This window comes from Larus michahellis, chromosome 2, assembly GCF_964199755.1.
Source record: "Larus michahellis chromosome 2, bLarMic1.1, whole genome shotgun sequence".
Taxonomy (NCBI): Eukaryota; Metazoa; Chordata; class Aves; order Charadriiformes; family Laridae; genus Larus; species Larus michahellis.
In genome coordinates this window covers 1,442,989-1,460,639 of record NC_133897.1, presented here as the reverse complement: position 1 = coordinate 1,460,639, position 17,651 = coordinate 1,442,989, and the positions used below count along the sequence as shown (strand labels likewise).

General features: G+C 54.9%; 1 protein-coding gene and 1 long non-coding RNA gene across 4 annotated transcripts in view; both read right to left on the bottom strand.

Annotated features, from left to right (window-relative positions):
• Positions 1-2,347: 2,347 nt before the first annotated feature.
• Positions 2,348-6,079, bottom strand: LOC141738207 (uncharacterized). 2 transcript variants are annotated; one of them, XR_012585337.1, is made up of 3 exons: positions 4,551-6,079; positions 4,382-4,443; positions 2,348-4,054 (listed from the first exon to the last, which is right to left on the bottom strand). It is a non-coding gene; the product is annotated as an uncharacterized LOC141738207 (long non-coding RNA). The 2 variants fall into 2 exon arrangements; XR_012585338.1 differs by having other exon boundaries at positions 4,420-4,443.
• A 3,195-nt stretch (positions 6,080-9,274) lies between these two features.
• Positions 9,275-17,651, bottom strand: part of SMARCC1 (SWI/SNF related BAF chromatin remodeling complex subunit C1) — a 97,985-nt gene continuing 89,608 nt past the window's right edge. For both annotated transcript variants that reach the window (XM_074573831.1, XM_074573832.1), the window contains exons 27-28: positions 11,847-12,023; positions 9,275-10,201 (exon numbers count right to left, since the gene is read on the bottom strand). In XM_074573831.1, coding sequence (XP_074429932.1) covers positions 10,116-10,201; positions 11,847-12,023 — 263 coding nt within the window. In that variant the 3' untranslated portion in view covers positions 9,275-10,115. The remainder of the gene's footprint in view (positions 10,202-11,846; positions 12,024-17,651) is intronic.

Genomic DNA, 17,651 nt, shown 5'->3' with positions numbered 1-17,651 from the left:
TGGGTGCCACCAACCCAGCTCCCTCCCACGGGCTGGGGGGGTGCACAGGCGCGGAGGGACCCCCGAGACCCCCAGGGACACCCCCCACCCCGTAGCCTTCACGCTGCCCGAAGCCACGTAGGGACGGGGGGGGGGACACAGAGCTGGGGCAGCACCTAAACCTCGCGGGTGCCACCACCAAAGCGGGGGACACCCAGCCCATCGCCGCCCTGAACCCCACCACAGCAGGGGGACACGTGTCGGGGACAACCATGTAGCGGGGACACACCCAGCTGCACCGAGGGGGCCCCTTTGCCAGCCCCTGCCCCCTGCACCACTTGCCCCGTGGCCACCTCGAGCCCCTCCTGGGGCTTTCCAAGGTCACGGCCGTGGAACGCGCCGGCCATGGTGATCCCGCATCCCGCGCCGGGGAAGGATGCTCGGGGCAGGGCCGGGGGCCCTGGGGAGCAGCGGGAGCTCCCGGGGGAGCACATTTTGGTGCCCCCCAGCCCCTGCCTGGGACCCATGTCAGCCATGGGGCACGTATGGGGCCGCGGGACAACGGTGGGGCTGGGGGTCCCCTCTCCCCCCCAGCAGCCGCCGTGCCTGGCCGAGCTCCCCGCGCCGGGAACAAGCCCCGCTCTGTCCCCGCTCAAAGGGGGATTGAAGGGGCTGCAGCTGTTTAATATTCCCCACGCTTCCGCCCCGGGATGCGTTTCCAAGGGGACCGGCCGCGGGGCCGCCAGGATGGACGGGGAAAAAGGGTCGGGAAGAGGCATCGGGGTCCCACACGTTGCCCGGGGGTCCCTCCGTCGGGTCCCCACCATCGCAGCAAGAGGCTCGGGTGGGATCCTGGGGCCGGGGCCGGCGCTGGGGACGCCCCGTGGGGCAGGGGGATGGAGGCCGGGCAGGGCAGCAGCACCCAACCCGCACCCGAAGCCCTGCCCCATAGACGTGGGGGCTCAAGGGGGTCGTGCTGAAGCGGTTGGCGGTCGCTAAACCCACGCGGTAACTCCTGGGCACAGGAAGCTCGTGGGACGGGCAGGGACCCCCGGAGACCACCTGGGCCAAGCCCTGCTCACCCAGGGCCACCTGCAGCAGGTTGCCCAAGACCACGTCTGGTCCCGTCTTGGATATCTCCATGGATGGAGACTCCACCAGCCCTCGGGACCGCCCGCGTCGGCGTCCCGGGGCCCCAGCTCCTCCTCTCTGCTGGGGCTGTGCAGCTCTGGCCCGTGTCACCTCACCCAGGAGCATCCCCCCCTCCTGGCCCTGCCACCGAGAGGACACCCTCCTCCCGCGCCTGGGCCACCGGCCATGGTCAACCAGTCGCTCACTCACTGGTGTCCCCTCGGGGTATTGCCACAGGGAGGAGGGACCTCGCCCTGGATCCCACGGGATCCACGGGGGACGGGGGGGGGACATCAGCAGTCCCCAGCCCGGCCGGAGGCTGCTTCCCCAGTCCCGGGGGATGGCGGCCGTCACATTTCCCCGCAGACCACCTTCACAGGGAAGGAGCCCCCACCTCCTCGCACGCCTTCACCCCTCCAGTGGAGTCCCCGCACCCATCCCTGCGCTCAGGATCAGGCCCCCCCAGCACTCAGCGAGGCCGGGGGGGGACACCGAGGGTCTCTCACCACCCTCGGTGGGCAAAGCTCAGCTGCTCTTCCAGGGAGAGGAGGGATGGGGGCCGATGCCACGCACCAGGCAGGGACACCCAGCCGGGGGACAAATTCCGGAGCCTCCCCCATCCTGCACCCCCCCGGGCGGAGCATGGCAGGGCCTTAACGCCGTCGGGCTCCAGCGCTGCCCTTCAACCCGGGACCGGCCGAGGCAGCGGAGCCCAGCAGCGCCCGCTCCCCAGTCTGCTGCCACCACCTTTCCTGCAAACCCGCCGGGATTTGTCTTCGTCGGAGGCAGGAGCAGCAGCAGAGGGGTGGAGGAGGGGCAGCAGGACAGACCAACGGACGGACGGAGGCAGATATTCAGTCTCGCAGAAGAAAATCCAGCGGCAGCTCCCACCTCGCGGGAGGAAGCGGCGCGTGTTCTCCTGGGGGGGGGTTACTCAACATATTTAATATGAGTTAAAAGACAATGAACGCCCGTTTGGGGCATTTCTGGAGGAAATGGGTGTGAGCTCCGTCCGTCTGTCCGGCAGGCAGCTGGGGAGGGATCTCACCCCACATCCCTTCTCTGCCCGGTCCAGCTGGGAGCTGAGCTTGCTCATGGGTCTGCCCTGCCTTGGGCTCCCCAAAAACCCTTCCTCTTCCTCCTCCCGTCCTCGAGAGCGTGTGTGTGGGGGGTCGATCTGCTCTGGCACCCCCCTGGGCACAGGTGACAGGGCGGATCAGGATCACGGATGCCATGAGGACAGACGGAGGCCGGAGGGAGGCGCAGGACGGGGCTCCCGACCCTCACCTCCTTGGAATCATCCCTCTTCCCTGAGCACGGAGGAACTGTCTCCTCCCCGCGCTCCTGTGACAAGGGACCCCCGGCGGGCTGCATCCAGACCCCGGGATAAGGGGGCGGGGGGCAGGATGGGCCGGGGCCAGCATTTCTCCACCAGCTTTTGTCTCTCCTGGGGCTGCCCGCTCCGTCCCCTCCCTCCTCGCCCAGATACCGGAGATGCTCAAACCGCCCTTTCCCAATTATTTTTTTTCTTTAATCAACAGGTATCGTAAGGAAAGGCGTAAAGACATCACGACTTCAGAAAGGGCTGAATTGAGCGGAGAGGGTCGAGGTTGGTGTTTTCTGCCCCAGTTCGGCCACCGCTCGCCTGGAAGGCGCCAGCTCCTCCCTCTCAAGAGCCCGGGGTGAAGCTCAGCCACGCAGGGGGGGTCGGTGGGATGGGTTTGCCCTCGATCACGGGCACAGCCCCGAGGTGACGAGCCCCGATGTGACACCGATAGCCAGAGGAAGCCGCCACCTGGTTCAGCTGTGAGACTTTAAAAAAAAAAATAAAAAAAAAAAATCATCAACCTCCAGTCTCCTCTGTGCTCAGCCCCAAACGCCCCCAAAACTCACCCAAACCGTTTCTGCAGGGAAGAAATTCACCCACAGCCCATTAGCCGCACACCAAACCACTCCTGACGCCCGGTTGATCTGAAAATGGCCGTAATTCAACATCCTCGACACCAGGAGCTGCGTTTGGGATCGCAGGAGCGGCTCGGGGAAGGATGCTGGGGGGTAAAGATGGATCCGCAACCTCTGCATGCCCTGCGGTGCCGGAGCCTTCCAGGCCCTCTCCTACCTCTGGCCAGAGGGAGAAGGCAAAGTGATATCTTCCAAAAAAACCCTTCCCTGGCCTGCACAGGGAGCGGGTGTGTTTGGCTCCAGGATTTGGTGTGGCGGAGGCAGAGCCCATCGTCCCCGAGCGGCCACCGGCTCCTGGTGGATCGAGGGACAGAGCCCCCGGGTCCTGCTCATCCTGCGGCGGCCGTTTTCCAGCCACGCTCCTCCGCGGCTGCAGAGGGAAAAGGCGGGAGAGGTTTGATACTCACCCGCTGCAGCTCTGAGCTGCAAAAAACCCTGAGTAAAACAGGCCCGAGGTGCTTTGGGGAGGAGAGGCAGCAGAGAGCTGCGTCCCGAGGACCCAGCATCGTGGCTGGAGGAGCGAGCATCGCGGCCCGAGGACCCAGCATCGTGTCCCAAGGACCGAGCATCCAGGGACCAGGCATCACATCCCGCGGACTGAGCATCACGTCCCGAGGACCGAGCATCCAGGACCGAGCATCACGTCCCGAGGGCTGAGCATCACGTCCCGAGGATCCAGCATCACATCCCGAGGACTGAGCATCCAGGACCGAGCATCCAGGACCGAGCATCACGTCCCAAGGGCTGAGCATCATGTCCCGAGGATCCAGCATCACATCCCGAGGACTGAGCATCATGTCCCAAGGATCCAGCATCACATCCCGAGGATCGAGCGTCCAGGACTGAGCATCACGTCCCGAGGATCCAGCATCACGTCCCGAGGACTGAGCATCCAGGACCCAGCATCACGTCCCGAGGACCGAGCGTCCAGGACCCACCAGTTGCGTCCGCCACCTTTTGTGTTTGCGAACGTTCACAGAACCTGCAAGAAGTGACAAATCAAACCGTCAGGCACCGGGGTAAGTCAGCTGTGAGCAATAGCACCTTCCCCACCTCCCCGTCCCGGCTTAAGAAAGCGGTTTAATACTTGCGATTTTGCAAAGAGGGCATTAAACGCGCTTCAGAAATGCTTTTTATCTTCAAGGTTTTGCTTTTATTACTGCTGGAAAGCAGGATGAATCAAAGCGGCTGTTTCACAGCTAAGGACAAGGGGCGAAGGCACCACTTCACCCACCAGAAAATGAAGAAATAAAGCTGGGGAGGGCAGAAGAGCTGAACCCCGGCGGTGCACGGCGCGGTGAACACATACCTTATCCCTCTCACGACGGGTCACGGGTATTTAATGACCTTCAGGATGGGGCTGGGTTTCATCTGGGAGAGGGAAGCCAAAATTTGAGCAGAGAGAACCAGAAATCAGCTCTGCGCCGGGCATCCTCCCAGGGCAGAGCCCGTGCGCGTTTCAATGGGTCTTCTACAACCTCCTGGGTCTCCAGTGCTGGGGGGGGATGGGCGAGGGATTTCCATGGAATGGATCCTGCAGGGATCTGGCGGCTCTTCCAACAGCACATGGACGAGTGCTCAGTGAGGAGACGTCCCTCCGTGTCCCCAGCCGGGCCTGGGCTGAACCCGCGTTGTGGAAGCGGCTGGTCCAGGTCTTTGCCCAGCAGATCACCGGGTGGTGGCCAGGCGCCGGAGCTCTGCAGCTCCCCACGGCTCTCGGTCGGCTCAGCAACGCCAACCCGGGTGGGCAACCTCAGCGCAGACACATGGTGACCACCAGCATCATCAAACATCCCAGAGCTGGAAACCCTGCTAGAAAACTCCTGTTTTGATGGACACCAGGTTGTTTTTATCACCCGTCAGGACAGAAAATGAGGGATTTCGGGGAAAAAAACTTCCCAGTCATCATCCCTAAGTTTCCCGTTGCAGCCTCCAGATGACACCCCGCTGCCCGAGAGCTCCCGGGGCTGCTGAGAAGGGTCCCTGCACCGTGACCCCCGGCAGCGGCAGCAGGTTCCAGGGAACGGAGACGTTCCCATGCCGGCAGCACACGCGGGAGCCGGCGCAGACAAAGAGCGACACTGTTCCTCGAGAGCCAGGCGAGGGACCGGCTCCGGCAGAGCCGAGCCCTTGGCAGGTCACCCAGATCCCCGCTGCCGCCCCTTGTCTGGGGCACGGCCTTTCCTACTGGGATTTGGGGGGGATTAATCCATGGGATGGGTGCTGGGGGCTGGCAACCCCCAGCGGGGTTATTCCCAGCTCCATTGTATCTGGTGCAGAGTCTGAAAAGGAGTTTCCAGCCTTGCCAAATCCTTCGTTTTACAGTTTCTCGTGAGAAAAGCACAGGAATTGAAATAACGGAGTCCAGAGGACAACCGTGCACTCGCATACTTAGGCACCCCAAACTTTTTAGGTGTCCCGACGTGTATTTTTGGCTTTAAGTCAGCCAGAGCAAACAAACAAACAAACAAAAAGCAGCTTTTCGGGAACCACATGGTGGAGCTGGTACTGCCAGACAGGACACAGCCACCGCGGGGAGTTTTCAGATATTATTAGGAAATTGAGAGGAGCGCAGGCGGGGGGTGCAAACGCCTGCGCCTGCTCCAGCTCCAGCGCTCCTCCTGCCAACGCGGCTCCTCCTGCTGAGAGAGACCCGCGCGCCGCATCTCCCACCTTGGCCAGTATGAAATTATTCTGACCAAGATGAAACACCCCCCTCGGCAGTGCCTATTAGCAGGAGAAGCAGCAAGTTTTTTGGACAAGGTAGAAGGGCTCAGCACCGAGCACGTAAACTTCCACCTCCCCCGGCACAGGCTGGGTGGGGAATGGATGGAGAGCAGCCCCGAGGCAAAGAATTTGGGGGTGCTGGGGGGAGAAAAGCTGGCCATGGGCTGGCCACGTGCGCTGGCAGCACAGAAACCCCCCGCAGCCTGGGCTGCATCCCCAGCAGCGTGGGCAGGGGGGCGAGGGGGGGATTCTGCCCCTCTGCTCCGCTCTGGGGAGACCCCCCTGCAGTGCTGCCTCCAGCGCTGGGGCCTCAGCACAGGAGAGACACGGAGCTGTTGGAGCGGGGCCAGAGGAGGCCCCGGAGATGCTGGGAGGGCTGGAGCCCCTCTGCTGTGGGGACAGGCTGAGAGAGCTGGGGGGGTTCAGCCTGGAGAAGAGAAGGCTCCAGGGAGACCTTCCAGCCCCTGCCAGTCCCTCAAGGGGCTCCAGGAAAGCTGGGGAGGGACTCTGGAGCAGGGAGGGGAGCCATGGGACGAGGGGGAAGGGTTTTCCACTGACAGAGGGGAGATTGAGATGAGATGTGAGGCAGAAATTGTTGGCTGTGAGGGGGGTGAGCCCCTGGCCCAGGTTGCCCAGAGAAGCTGTGGCTGCCCCATCCCTGGAGGGGTTCAAGGGCAGGTTGGTCGGGGCTTGGAGCAACCTGGGCTGGTGGGAGGTGTCCCTGCCCAGGGCAGCAGGGTTCAACTGGATGATTTTTAAGGTCCTTTCCAACTCTAACCCTTCTGCGATATGGTATGAATGACATCTTGGTCTCAAAGAACCCTACCGCAGCTTTGGAGTGGACACTGAGCCAGTTTAGAAGTGCCGTTCAGAAGCCAGCCCTACCCTTGCCCTCAAGCTCGCTGCGTTCCCATCGCAGAGCTGCGAATGGGAATGAATTTGCTCTCTCTGACCACACACCACCCCATGACCCGGCAGCCGGAGTGACCCCAGCCCTTTGGTGCTGGCTCCCACCCCACCACTAAGGCCAGCTGTGGGAGATCTAACATCATACATTGAAAACGTGGTCCAAAACTGCATCTAGACCTCCACTCAACTCCACTTTTAGGTACTGTGAAGACAACAGCCCAGCCTCAGCCATCTTAGAGTCACAGAACAGTTCAGGTTGGAAGGGACATTTAAAGGCCATCTAGTCCAACCCCCCTGCCATGAGCAGGGACATCTTCAACCGGATCAGGTCAACCCAGATCACCAACTAGATCATCTTCTGTGATTGCCAAGACCTAAAAAGCCCCACAAATAGAAAAAAAAACTGTTCAAGAATCGACACTATGATCTACCACATTCTTTGCCTTCCTTGGGCAAAGGGTTTTCAAGACAAGAGGAGGAAAAGTGACAATGGCTGACCGTGCTGCAGGATGAGAAGGGTGCAATCGCAAGGGACAGGCCTCGCTGAAGACATCTGGAATGCAAAGGCACAAGGAGCTCCTCACCTTCCCTACCTGGCCCTGAGCAGGTGGACCATTATGGAGTCCACCAAGAGAGCATCCACCAGAAGACCCCAGCCCTAGGGACCTCCCACGGCAGCGGAGGAGGAATCCCCAACTGGGGATGGAACTTTGGTGGGGTGTCCTGGAGCTGGGGGCACTACACATCTAGGGTCTCAGGGAAGAAGTGCCACCAGCACCCTTCTTCAGGGGAAAAGGCTCTTACTTGGTCAAGCAGCAGGAACATTTAGAATATAATCCAGATTGGATTCCCGGTTTCAGTTTAATCAAAAAGGCCAACTATCCTGGCAGGCCCTGGAGCCCTGCAGGAGAGGACAAAAGATCTGAAGAGTCATCTGAATTAAACAATTAACAGCGAAGCTGGCAGGGGAACAGAGGAACGGTGGGATCCCGCTAGGTCAGCGTGCCCAGCCCTCCTCTATTCAAATCTGCCACTTCAGAGCGCTTCTTTCAAGGGTGTGATTCACCGGGGAACGCGAGCGTGAGCACCCGTCCAAGTCAGCACGGCGAGACAGTGGGAAAGCGGGAATCAAACAGAAATAATCCTATTAGGCCTCGAACGCTGTTTTTACTTCGTTCACGTTCATTAAGCTTTTAAAATCCGAAATACCGTTTTCCAAAGCGGCGGATCGCCGAGCGCACTGTGAAGGGCCTTGGCTTACCTGCGTTACTTTGGTGTCTCCCGCTCTGCTGGGTAACGAGCTCAGGCTTTGTATTAATTCCCATTGCAGTTAAGGTGCTGCCCCGAAAACAGACCCGTATCGTATTGACAGTTCTCAGCTCATCCACAGCGCGCCGGGAGGGAAAGGAGACTCCAGACAAAGGGGCACAAGTTTTGTACAAAAACCACTTTTTTTTTTTCTTTTATTTCACAAAATTGGGTGGCTGCGTTGCAGGAATAAAACCGGCCCTATACAGAGGATCAGATGAAAAAGTCAGCACATGTATTATTTATACAGAAACACAACAGTGTCAAGAATTCAGGTACTCTGTAGGATCATCACTAGTACAGTAAAAAATAGTCTCCATCTGGATCCTTTATATTTGAAGTTGATCACACTAAAAACAACCTGAGGTTATTCTAAACTGGACTACGGTCTGAACCAGAAAATCCCATGCTCACCCCAAAGACCCTGGAGGGAAAGGTGACGGCGGGGATGAATTTCCTTTTGTGGGAGGCGGAAGGCAGGCAGGCCCTGACCGTTCTCTGCTAGGCACTGTGGGTTCTCAGAGCTCGACGGTGGGAAGCGGCGTTCCTACGCGCGGGAAGTAACAAGGCTGCAGACCACCACGGATGCGCGGGCAAGCCCAGGAATAGTTACTCCACGCTCACGCGCTCTCAGGACCCGGGAAGTTCAACCGTTAACATCGATGAGTCAATCACCTGAGTGCTCTTCAAAGCAAATCCTTTTTTTCTTTTTTTTTTTTAATGGTATAAGTGGTTCTGCGGGTTTCAGATTGGGAGATCACTCTCCAGTCAAGCCTCAGACCACCACCTTGCTCTCGGTTGCTGAAAGCCACCCTTTGAATGCGCGAGCAGGCTTCAGACCTTTGGCAAGAAAACCTGCAAATCCCTCTTATGCCAGAGAGAAGGCAGAGAACCCAAACCACGGCCGGCAAAGGATTCTTTGCAGTCGCTAACGACAAGCAAACAAGCGGTTTTGGCAAGTCTGGAGGTCTGGTGGTCTCACTCAAGGAGATTTGTCGGCTGAAGCCGTTCCCTTACCCGCGACCCTCCAGACCACGGAAGGTCAGCGAGTGGAAGGTGACGTGCAAGTTGTCCTGAAGACGCGTCCCCCCCGGTCGCTGCCTCTGCCCACCTCGGCTGTCCGCAGGAGGTAGTTCTGGCATTCGCACCCCAGCCATCCCAACCCAATCCCGTACGCTAGCACTTCTTCGCTATCTACTTTTTTTTTTTTCTTTTCTGTTTTGTTCATTTTAAAAAGTAAAAAGTATATGCTCCAAAAAGAGGGACTAAAAATCATGGTTTTAATTCCTCAGTTGGCTACTGTACCAAACTACTCAGAGGGAAGGTTCAACTACCACCTTCAAAAGCAAAAGAAAGGTAAAAACTGGAGCAAGAAAACTCCTACCATTGAGTGGTTTTATTCCAATTGATTCACTCCTGGCTTCATTCGCACTGGATCAATATTTTCTTTAATAAGTTAGCGAGGCAGCCCCAGGACTCAGCTACTGTCCTTAATGATCAGGTATCTGTAGCGAACACGGCTGGCATTCCTGCACCTTCTGTGGTACAGCACGCCCTTATTTTCCTTCTCTGCTCCCGACACTGGTTTGGCATCCCATCTTGATGCTTTGATCTACCTGGAGAACCCGAAACATTAAATCACAGGTGGAGTGGGCACGTGCTACATCCTAAAGCTCAGTTAATGCCTCCACCTTAAAAGCTTGATTTTTTTTATTTTTTTTTTTTATTTTTTTTTACTCTCCCCAGGAGAGCCCAAAGCTCAAAACACCAAGATGAAAGAAACCAGAGCAGAGAGCAGAGCACACGCTGAAAAGGCAAGCAGACCAAAGAGCAAAGGACTTCCCACCAGCAACACGGAGGCACTACTGGCATCTTTGATTTAAAGCTTTCCCAAAGGAATGCCAAGTACTGCCAGGTTACGAGCGGCGAGGAGAGGGGGGGAAAAAAGACGCTGTGTATATGTGTGTGTATGTGCACACACACGGGACCGGGGCAGGCCAACGGGAGGTGAAAACCTCCCACAGGAACAGAAGGTAACTGAGGAATTCGTTTTTTGGTCACCACTACGTTGCTGTAGAAGTTCCTTCTTCCTTGGCTGCTTAGGGAGCGGCTGAGGCCGGGGGGGCTCCTGCCGGAGGTGGGGTCACCCCTTCCGCTGGTGGAGGCGGCTGCGCAGGAGGGGGATCTGCAAAAAGAAACCAGCAGAGAAAACAGTGAGCAGGACAGCAGGAGGGGCTGAACGCGGAAAAGGAACCCAGCACAAACGCCCGGATGTCTATACGCTACGGGAGATGCGGCTGTCCGAGAAATGTCCCAGCAACGGCCACGCCTGCGGCTTCTCCACCTCTTATGCTTCACGGGAAGCTCCAGCGCACGTTTTATTGTGCTTTTCCACCCCCTACGCACCGCGTGGGAGAGGAAAAAAAATCCCCCGTTTTTACAGAAGAGGTGACAGGCATGCAGCTCGTGTAGCCGGCAAAGTTCACGGCAAGCAAGTTTCAGAGCTGGAATTAGCATTTCTCATCTCCCAGCTCTGTGCTCGAGCCTTTAGATTAGGGCTCTTTTCTATTTAAAATAGATGGAACAATACACTTTATATGAACAGAGCCTGCACTTAAGCTCTGAAGAGCGTATGTAGGTTAAAGCAGAGGAATCCACAGATGCAGCAAGTAGGAGGAAAGAAAGGGAGGATACAAAAGGCCAGCTTGCATGCACCGAGAGGAGATGTTAATGGAACACGACTGACTTGTTTAGCAGGGGAGAAAAAAAAAAAAAGAAATTAAGATAAGGGAAGAGGGCAAGCAGGAATTCAACCTGACATAAGATATTCCCAGCGGTAGAGGCTCAGAAAAAAAGAGAAGGAAAACTAAGGAAAGCCAGAGCACCAGAAGAATAAGGAGCGAGTGTCTGAACAAAAATAGCATCCGATGGGAGTATTTCATGCTTATGCCACCGATGAGTCAGTACTCCTCAGCAACTCCCTTCAGCTGAAGCCAAAATGGGATGGCTTTTCCCAATTATTTCTTGGGAGAGGTACTACAAGCCATCACAGTTCCTGCCCGTGTGATGACGCTTACGCCGAATAACATTTTGGGGGTTAACGTTTTTGGGCTGCGCTGAAGCAGACCAGCAGCTTGTCCCAGGCTGCAACTAATACGGACAAACTTATTGAGGAATTGGTGACGGAGCACCCTGCACCAGCCGTGCCAGCTCTTCCTTTGCTTTCTGGCTTTGGCCACATTCTCACTCTCATTCAAGTAACACCCACACAGTGGCTACTGACTTCAGCTGCTTTTTTTCTTTTGGCTGGCATAAATCAGCTTCATTTTTAGAGATGTATTTATATCATGTAAGGAACGCTCCCGATACACCTTTGCCTTCTTCCTAATTAGGACTTCCTCTTTTTAATTTCGCACTGCGAAGTTTCCAGTGATGTATTGTTGAACTGAATTGTATTCTGAACCCCACCATTTAAAGATTTAGCTGTAAGTGAATTCCTGAACCTCTACTGTGCATTCTTCCAGGTGAAGTCGAGAGAGGTTTTTGATGATGCCCACAGAGCCTTAGCGTCATTATGAATAAAATAGGGGATGTTATAAATAAAATAAAGGACAATGGAGTATGTTTGGATGCCTAGAGGGGAGGCAAGCACTTAAAGCTTCAAGCACACCCCTGGCACCAGTCTTTGGTTGCCACCGTGCACAGATCCTATTATTCCTGCAGCAGATAAAGGGGTTTCAACGACAATGACTTTTCCAGCAACAAGGCAAGCGACAGAAAAGCCACACCAGGTATATTCAAAAACGTTTTCTGCTGGAGATCCCACTTACACATGCCATTTGGAGCTGCCAGAGGAACACGAGGTCCAATTAGGTTTCCTGACATGGGTGACATGCCGGGCGGGGGGGGACCACCGCTGGCTGGATGGATGTTGGCCGACACACTCGGCATCATCCGGCCGGGCATGGGCTGTCCAGGTATCATCGATCCGGGTCCTGGCATCTGACCTGCAAGAGCAGCAAAGGGACACAAGGCTCACGTGAAACATGGAAGCGATCAGAAGAGGGAAAATAAGAGTCTAGTTGTTCTCCGAGCAGCGAGAAGAGACTCGTGCACGACAGGCAGCTCCGTACACGCTCCAAACACCAAAGGAAACGCCTTTTCATCCCTCCCATGTCAACACACTCCCTTCAGGAAGAACCACGGGACACCTGTCACCTCTCAAAAACACCAGCAAGCGGAAGGTAACGTTCGCAGTCAAACCCCAACATTTTAAGTGAACCCCTACCAAAAAGGCGTTTGACAGCAATCTCAGTGAAGGCGCAGGAAACAAACGGCACAAGAGCAACAAGGCATCAAAGGAAGAGCACTTGATGAAAGAGAGCAGCCACAAAGCTTAATGGATTAATTTAATGGGAGAACTGAAATCATACAGCTAAAAATTGGCCTGTAAAGAAATTTCCACCATAACGCCCCCTATTCTGATGGGAGAGAGGGTTCCAATAAAGTCTTCCTCGGGTATCAGCTCTGTGAGAGAACTTCGTGTTTCAGCCGCATAAAGGAACTGTTAGAATCGCCCAGCTTCGGACACCTACAACTTGCTGATTGATGCTTTAAAACCTCATTTGAGGAGATTATTTTGCATAATCCACTTACATTTACTTTAACGCACTTACATAAAGGTACAGTATTTCAGTTAGAAAAAGCAGCTATTAGACACGGATTGTAAAGGCTTCCTTCAGAAGAGCTCATTCCTCCCCAAACCCCAGGCAATTATGTGAAATAAAGTGTGATGACAGAACCCTCAAACAAAAAAAAAAAAAAAAAAAAAGGCTCTGAACATACATAAAAAGCATCACAGCCGCAACGGCGGTTAAAGCCAAGCAAGTGGGAGCTCTGGATTTGGGACCGAGTCAATACTTCGTTACAAACACTATTAACTCTTACTTAAGCTCAGCTTTGGAACAAGAGCTTTAAGTAATATTTTGTTGCTACCTGTTACTTCCATTTTCCAGGAAATTGCACCGGCTCACAAGGAGAAAGCTAGGGGGACCACTGAAAAGAGCTCCGAGCGTGAAGGAGTAACTACTGAACAACAGTTAGAAAAGAAAAACCACAACACAAGCTGATGAACTTGCTCCACTTCCCTGCTGGCTGGTGCCTTCACTAACCCCACGGGTGTGCCCTGCTCGGCCACGTCCCTCCAGAAGGTTTTCACCTTCGATACCTAAAGCACTTGGAAGCTTCTCTAGCCCTTGGTTGCGCGTCTCTGCCCGTAGTTCCATGGTACTTTAAACCAATAACCTGCTCTTTGAGAAAAACGGGCTATCCTTGCAAAAAAAGCAGGGCAGGACGACAGTATAAGGGAGTACTTGCTTCTGAAACCAGAGCCACCAACGATCCCAGTGCAGAAGAATCCAACACGCCACAGCCACTGGTCTTCATACAGCCCCGGAGCCACCTTAAATCCACAGGGATTCTGAAGCATCGAACCACGAAAACGTAGTATTTGAGCTCCTGGTCATGCAAGCAAGAGGTCCACATGCCGACCTGACGCTGTTTGATGACAAGGAGCAAGACTAGCACACCTGCAAGCGGCAGATGGGAAGCTCCACAGAAACCACCAGATTTCTCAAACATTTACAAAGGAAAACTGAAAATTTATGCCTGGACACACTCCATCGCTGATGAGTGGCCTGCAGCGCACATCATGGCATTTCCATCACTATATGTTAAAGAAGAGCAGCAGCAGCCAACCAGAAAAGCTGTGTACATTTGAGCCTTTAATCCCCTCCTTTGGCCCCAGTACTGACAAATATTTTCTGCTTTGGTGACGGTGTTTTGAAGCCGCCCTTTGGAACCCTCAACAGCCTAAAGGAGGGAGGAAACACAGGACGTTTCTTAAAGTTACATGCCTTTGTGGGTAACTCAAGGTGACCAAGTCCCACAAACAGCGAGAGCTCCAGTGTCTGGTTTCCCTTTTGCAGGCAAGTTGTGTTGGACGTTCCCCAGCGCGGCACATTCGCCTTCCCCTCCCTCAGCAGCAGGAGGCTGCAAGAGAACCGAAGTGTTCTCTCCGTCACAGAATAACTCGGGTTGGAAGGGACCTCAGGAGGTCTCTGGTCCAACCTCCTCTCAAAGCAGGGTGAGCTCTGAGGTCAGACCAGGTTGCTCAGGGCTTTGTCAAGACCTGACGGGTCTCTGAAAGCACCAGAAACAGAGACATCATCACCTCTCTATAGAGTCTGCTTCAGTGCTTGCCCTCCTTATATTCCTCTCCTGTTCCGGCTTACGTCTCTTAGTCCCACCACACATCACTGAAGAGCCTGGCTCTGTCTTCTTGATGACCTCATAGGTATCATAGAAACATGGAATGGTTAGAGTTGGAAGGGACCTTAAAGCCCACCCAGTGCCACCCCCTGCCCTGGGCAGGGACACCTCCCACCAGCCCAGGTTGCTCCAAGCCCCGTCCAACCTGGCCTGGGATGTTTCCAGGGATGGGGCAGCCACAGCTTCTCTGGGCAACCTGGGCCAGGGGCTCACCCCCCTCACAGCAAACAATTTCTGCCTCACATCTCATCTCAATCTCCCCTCTTGCAGTTTTAAACTGTTACCCTTCGTCCTGTCCTGTTGTAGGGCTGCTGGTAAGTGCCTCCAAAGCCTTCTCCTTCCCAGGCTGAACAAGCCCGGTTCCCTCAGCCTCTCCATGGGGAGAGTGTTCAAGCCCTTGGACCACCTTTGGTGGCCCTCTGATGAACTCAACTCCAGTTTATCCATGCCTTTCTTGTACTGGGGGCCCAAGTCCTCCCGACGCGGTCTAACAACTGCTGAGCAGAGGGAGGATAATCACATCCCCCAGTCTGTTCTCTGTGCTCCTGTTCGTACAGCCTGGGATCCCGCCAGTCTCCACCGTCTCACGCTCGACTTGCTGCCCGCCAGGACCCAAAGGGTCTTTTCTGCAGAGCTGCTGCTCGGGGTTAGTCCTCCCAGGTATGGAACTTGGCATTTGTCCTCGTTGAATTTCGCAAGGCTTCTGCCAGCCCATTCCTCCAGCGCCTCCTGAATGGCAGCCCTGCCCTCAAGCGTATCAACGGATAAAACGCAGATCACTGAAGATTTAAGCAGACGCGGCATGAATTTTACTGCCACTGGCATCTGTGCATCTGTTTTGGTCCAGCTCCCTCCGAGATGAGGAGTGGGCAGAGAGGGCATGGCAGGCAACACGAAAACACTGTCACCAACAGCAACAGCCAGGCGCGGGCTGAGAAAGACATGGTAATCTATGAGTATTAGAAGTGAGTCGAGAGACAAAACAGCGTTGGGTTTGCAAGCAGCCCAAAACTGACCATTTGTAGACTCTCTGTACTGGATTCTGAGCTAATGCTGAGCTTCTAGGAAACATCAGCTTGGAGCTTCAAACACGAGGAGAGAAGGCAGAGAAGAAGCGAGCCGCTCTTCTCCGTCCTCCAAGGCAGAAACCAGCCTGGGGACAGGTAAGAACTCGGCACAGGCAGCTCAGCTCCGACGCGCAGCCTGTCGTCGCACGCAGCTGCACGAGGGCAGCCGGGCAAGCTCCGGGAGTCAGGATTTTCCCTGATTTGCAGGCAACAGACGTGGGAACTTGTGACATGCCCGACGTTGCATGATGACCTGTGTCACTTACAGTCACCGCAGCTTGAATTTCAGTTTTCTGGGTGAAATATTAAAAAAAAAAAAAAAACACCAAAGATGAAAAGAAATCCTGTATCACCAACAATCTCAATCCACACAGAAAAGGGGATCGATCTGGCCGCTTCGGTAACCGATACCCTGTTCTCTTCACTTATGAAACGTTCCGACAACTTCTACTCAAAGTAGTTACTTTCCAGGAAAAAAATTATATTCTTCTGCTCCATCTACCTGTGCACAAAGTCCTTCAAGAGTAGCTTGTATCTTCGGTGGCTGCCTGTGCAAATATAGTCTATTCCTTTGAGCCCAGAACAGAAGAACGGGTTGGTTTTGTTTCACAGGCAAGGAGGGAATTTGAGCCCCTGCCTCACTGCACTGGCAGGCTGCAGGTTCCTGGTCAGTCTGAAGTCTTCCAGTGGCCTCAAAATAATATTAAATAGAGAAGTGGACTCAGCGTAGAGATGTAGGTGTAGAACTAATGGCCACCAGGGTACCTGGGAGAAAAACTGTATGGCGGAAGGGATGACAGCTTATTACATGTCGGAGATCATACGAGGTACAGGAAAAGCAAATAGATAGCCTTTATTTTCTTGAATACAGATTTAAAAGTGGTCATCAAAAGTCTTGGTGGAGAGGAACCTAATGAAATTCAACAAGGGCAAGCGTAGGGTCCTGCACCGAGGGAGGAACAACCCCATGCACTGCTACAGGTGAGGGGCTGACCTGCTGGGGAGCAGTTCTGTGCAGAAGGACCTGGGAGTCCTGGTGGACAACAAGTTGCCCATGGGCCAGCAATGGGACCTTGTGACCAAGAAGGCCAATGGTCTCCTGGGGGGCATTCAGGAGAGCATGGCCAGCAGGTGGAGGGAGGTCATCCTCCCACTCTGCTCTGCCCTGGGGAGGCCGCATCTGGAGCACTGGGTCCAGTTCTGGGCTCCCTGGTTCAAGAAGGACAGGGAACTGCTGGAGAGGGGACAGCAAAGGGCTACCAAGATGATGAGGAGACTGGAGCATCTCTGTGATGAGGAAAGGCTGAGAGCCCTGGGGCTGTTCAGCCTGGAGAAGAGCACACTGAGAGGGGATCTCATCCATGCTCAGCAATATCCAAAGGGCAGGCGGCAAGAAGATGGGGCCAGACTCTTCTCAGTGGTGCCCAGCGACAGGACAAGGGGCAACGGGCACAAACTGGGACACGGGAAGTTCCACCTCAACATGAGGAGGAACTTCTTTCCCCTGAGGGTGGCAGAGCCCTGGCACAGGCTGCCCAGAGAGGTGGGGGAGTCTCCGTCTCTGGAGACATTCCAAACCCGCCTGGACGCGTTCCTGTGACACCTGCTCTGGGTGATCCTGCTTTGGGGTTGCACTAGATGGTCTCCAGAGGTCCCTTCCAACCCCGACCATTCTGTGATCCTTACGCTGCAGGCTGAAAAACCTGCTTTCACAGAACTGTGTTACACTGTGGAACTCACTAACAAGTTTGGGTGGGGCAGGTCTATCGGTGGCAACGAACTCACCAGTTCAAAGCAGCCCCTAAGTACTGCGCATCACAGTGCTCGTGAAGTATGACCATGGAAGGCTTGATCTGCGCTTACCCCGTTTCTTACAGTCTTCACGAAGCATTTCCTCTCAGATCAAAGAGAGCAATGCGAACCTCTGGGCTGACCCTGTATACACACACGCACAACCTGCTCCTGAAAACTCAAGTTTGCCGGAGAACAGAGCAACGGAGCCATAAAACCGAGCTTTAGGATTGGAAACCGTGTCTGGATTGAGATTAGCTCAACGCAAGCAAGATGAGCGCTGCTTCCTCGTATGTCCTCGTCCTCCCACTCCTCCCACGCTTTGACGCCGGTGTTGTACTCTGAAAGGGTAACCCACCAGGAGAGCGGCCACTTGGTACATCAAGCCAACATTATTATGCTGTTAAGAACTCTGGCTTTGAGCAGATCTTTTATTTTTAATGAACT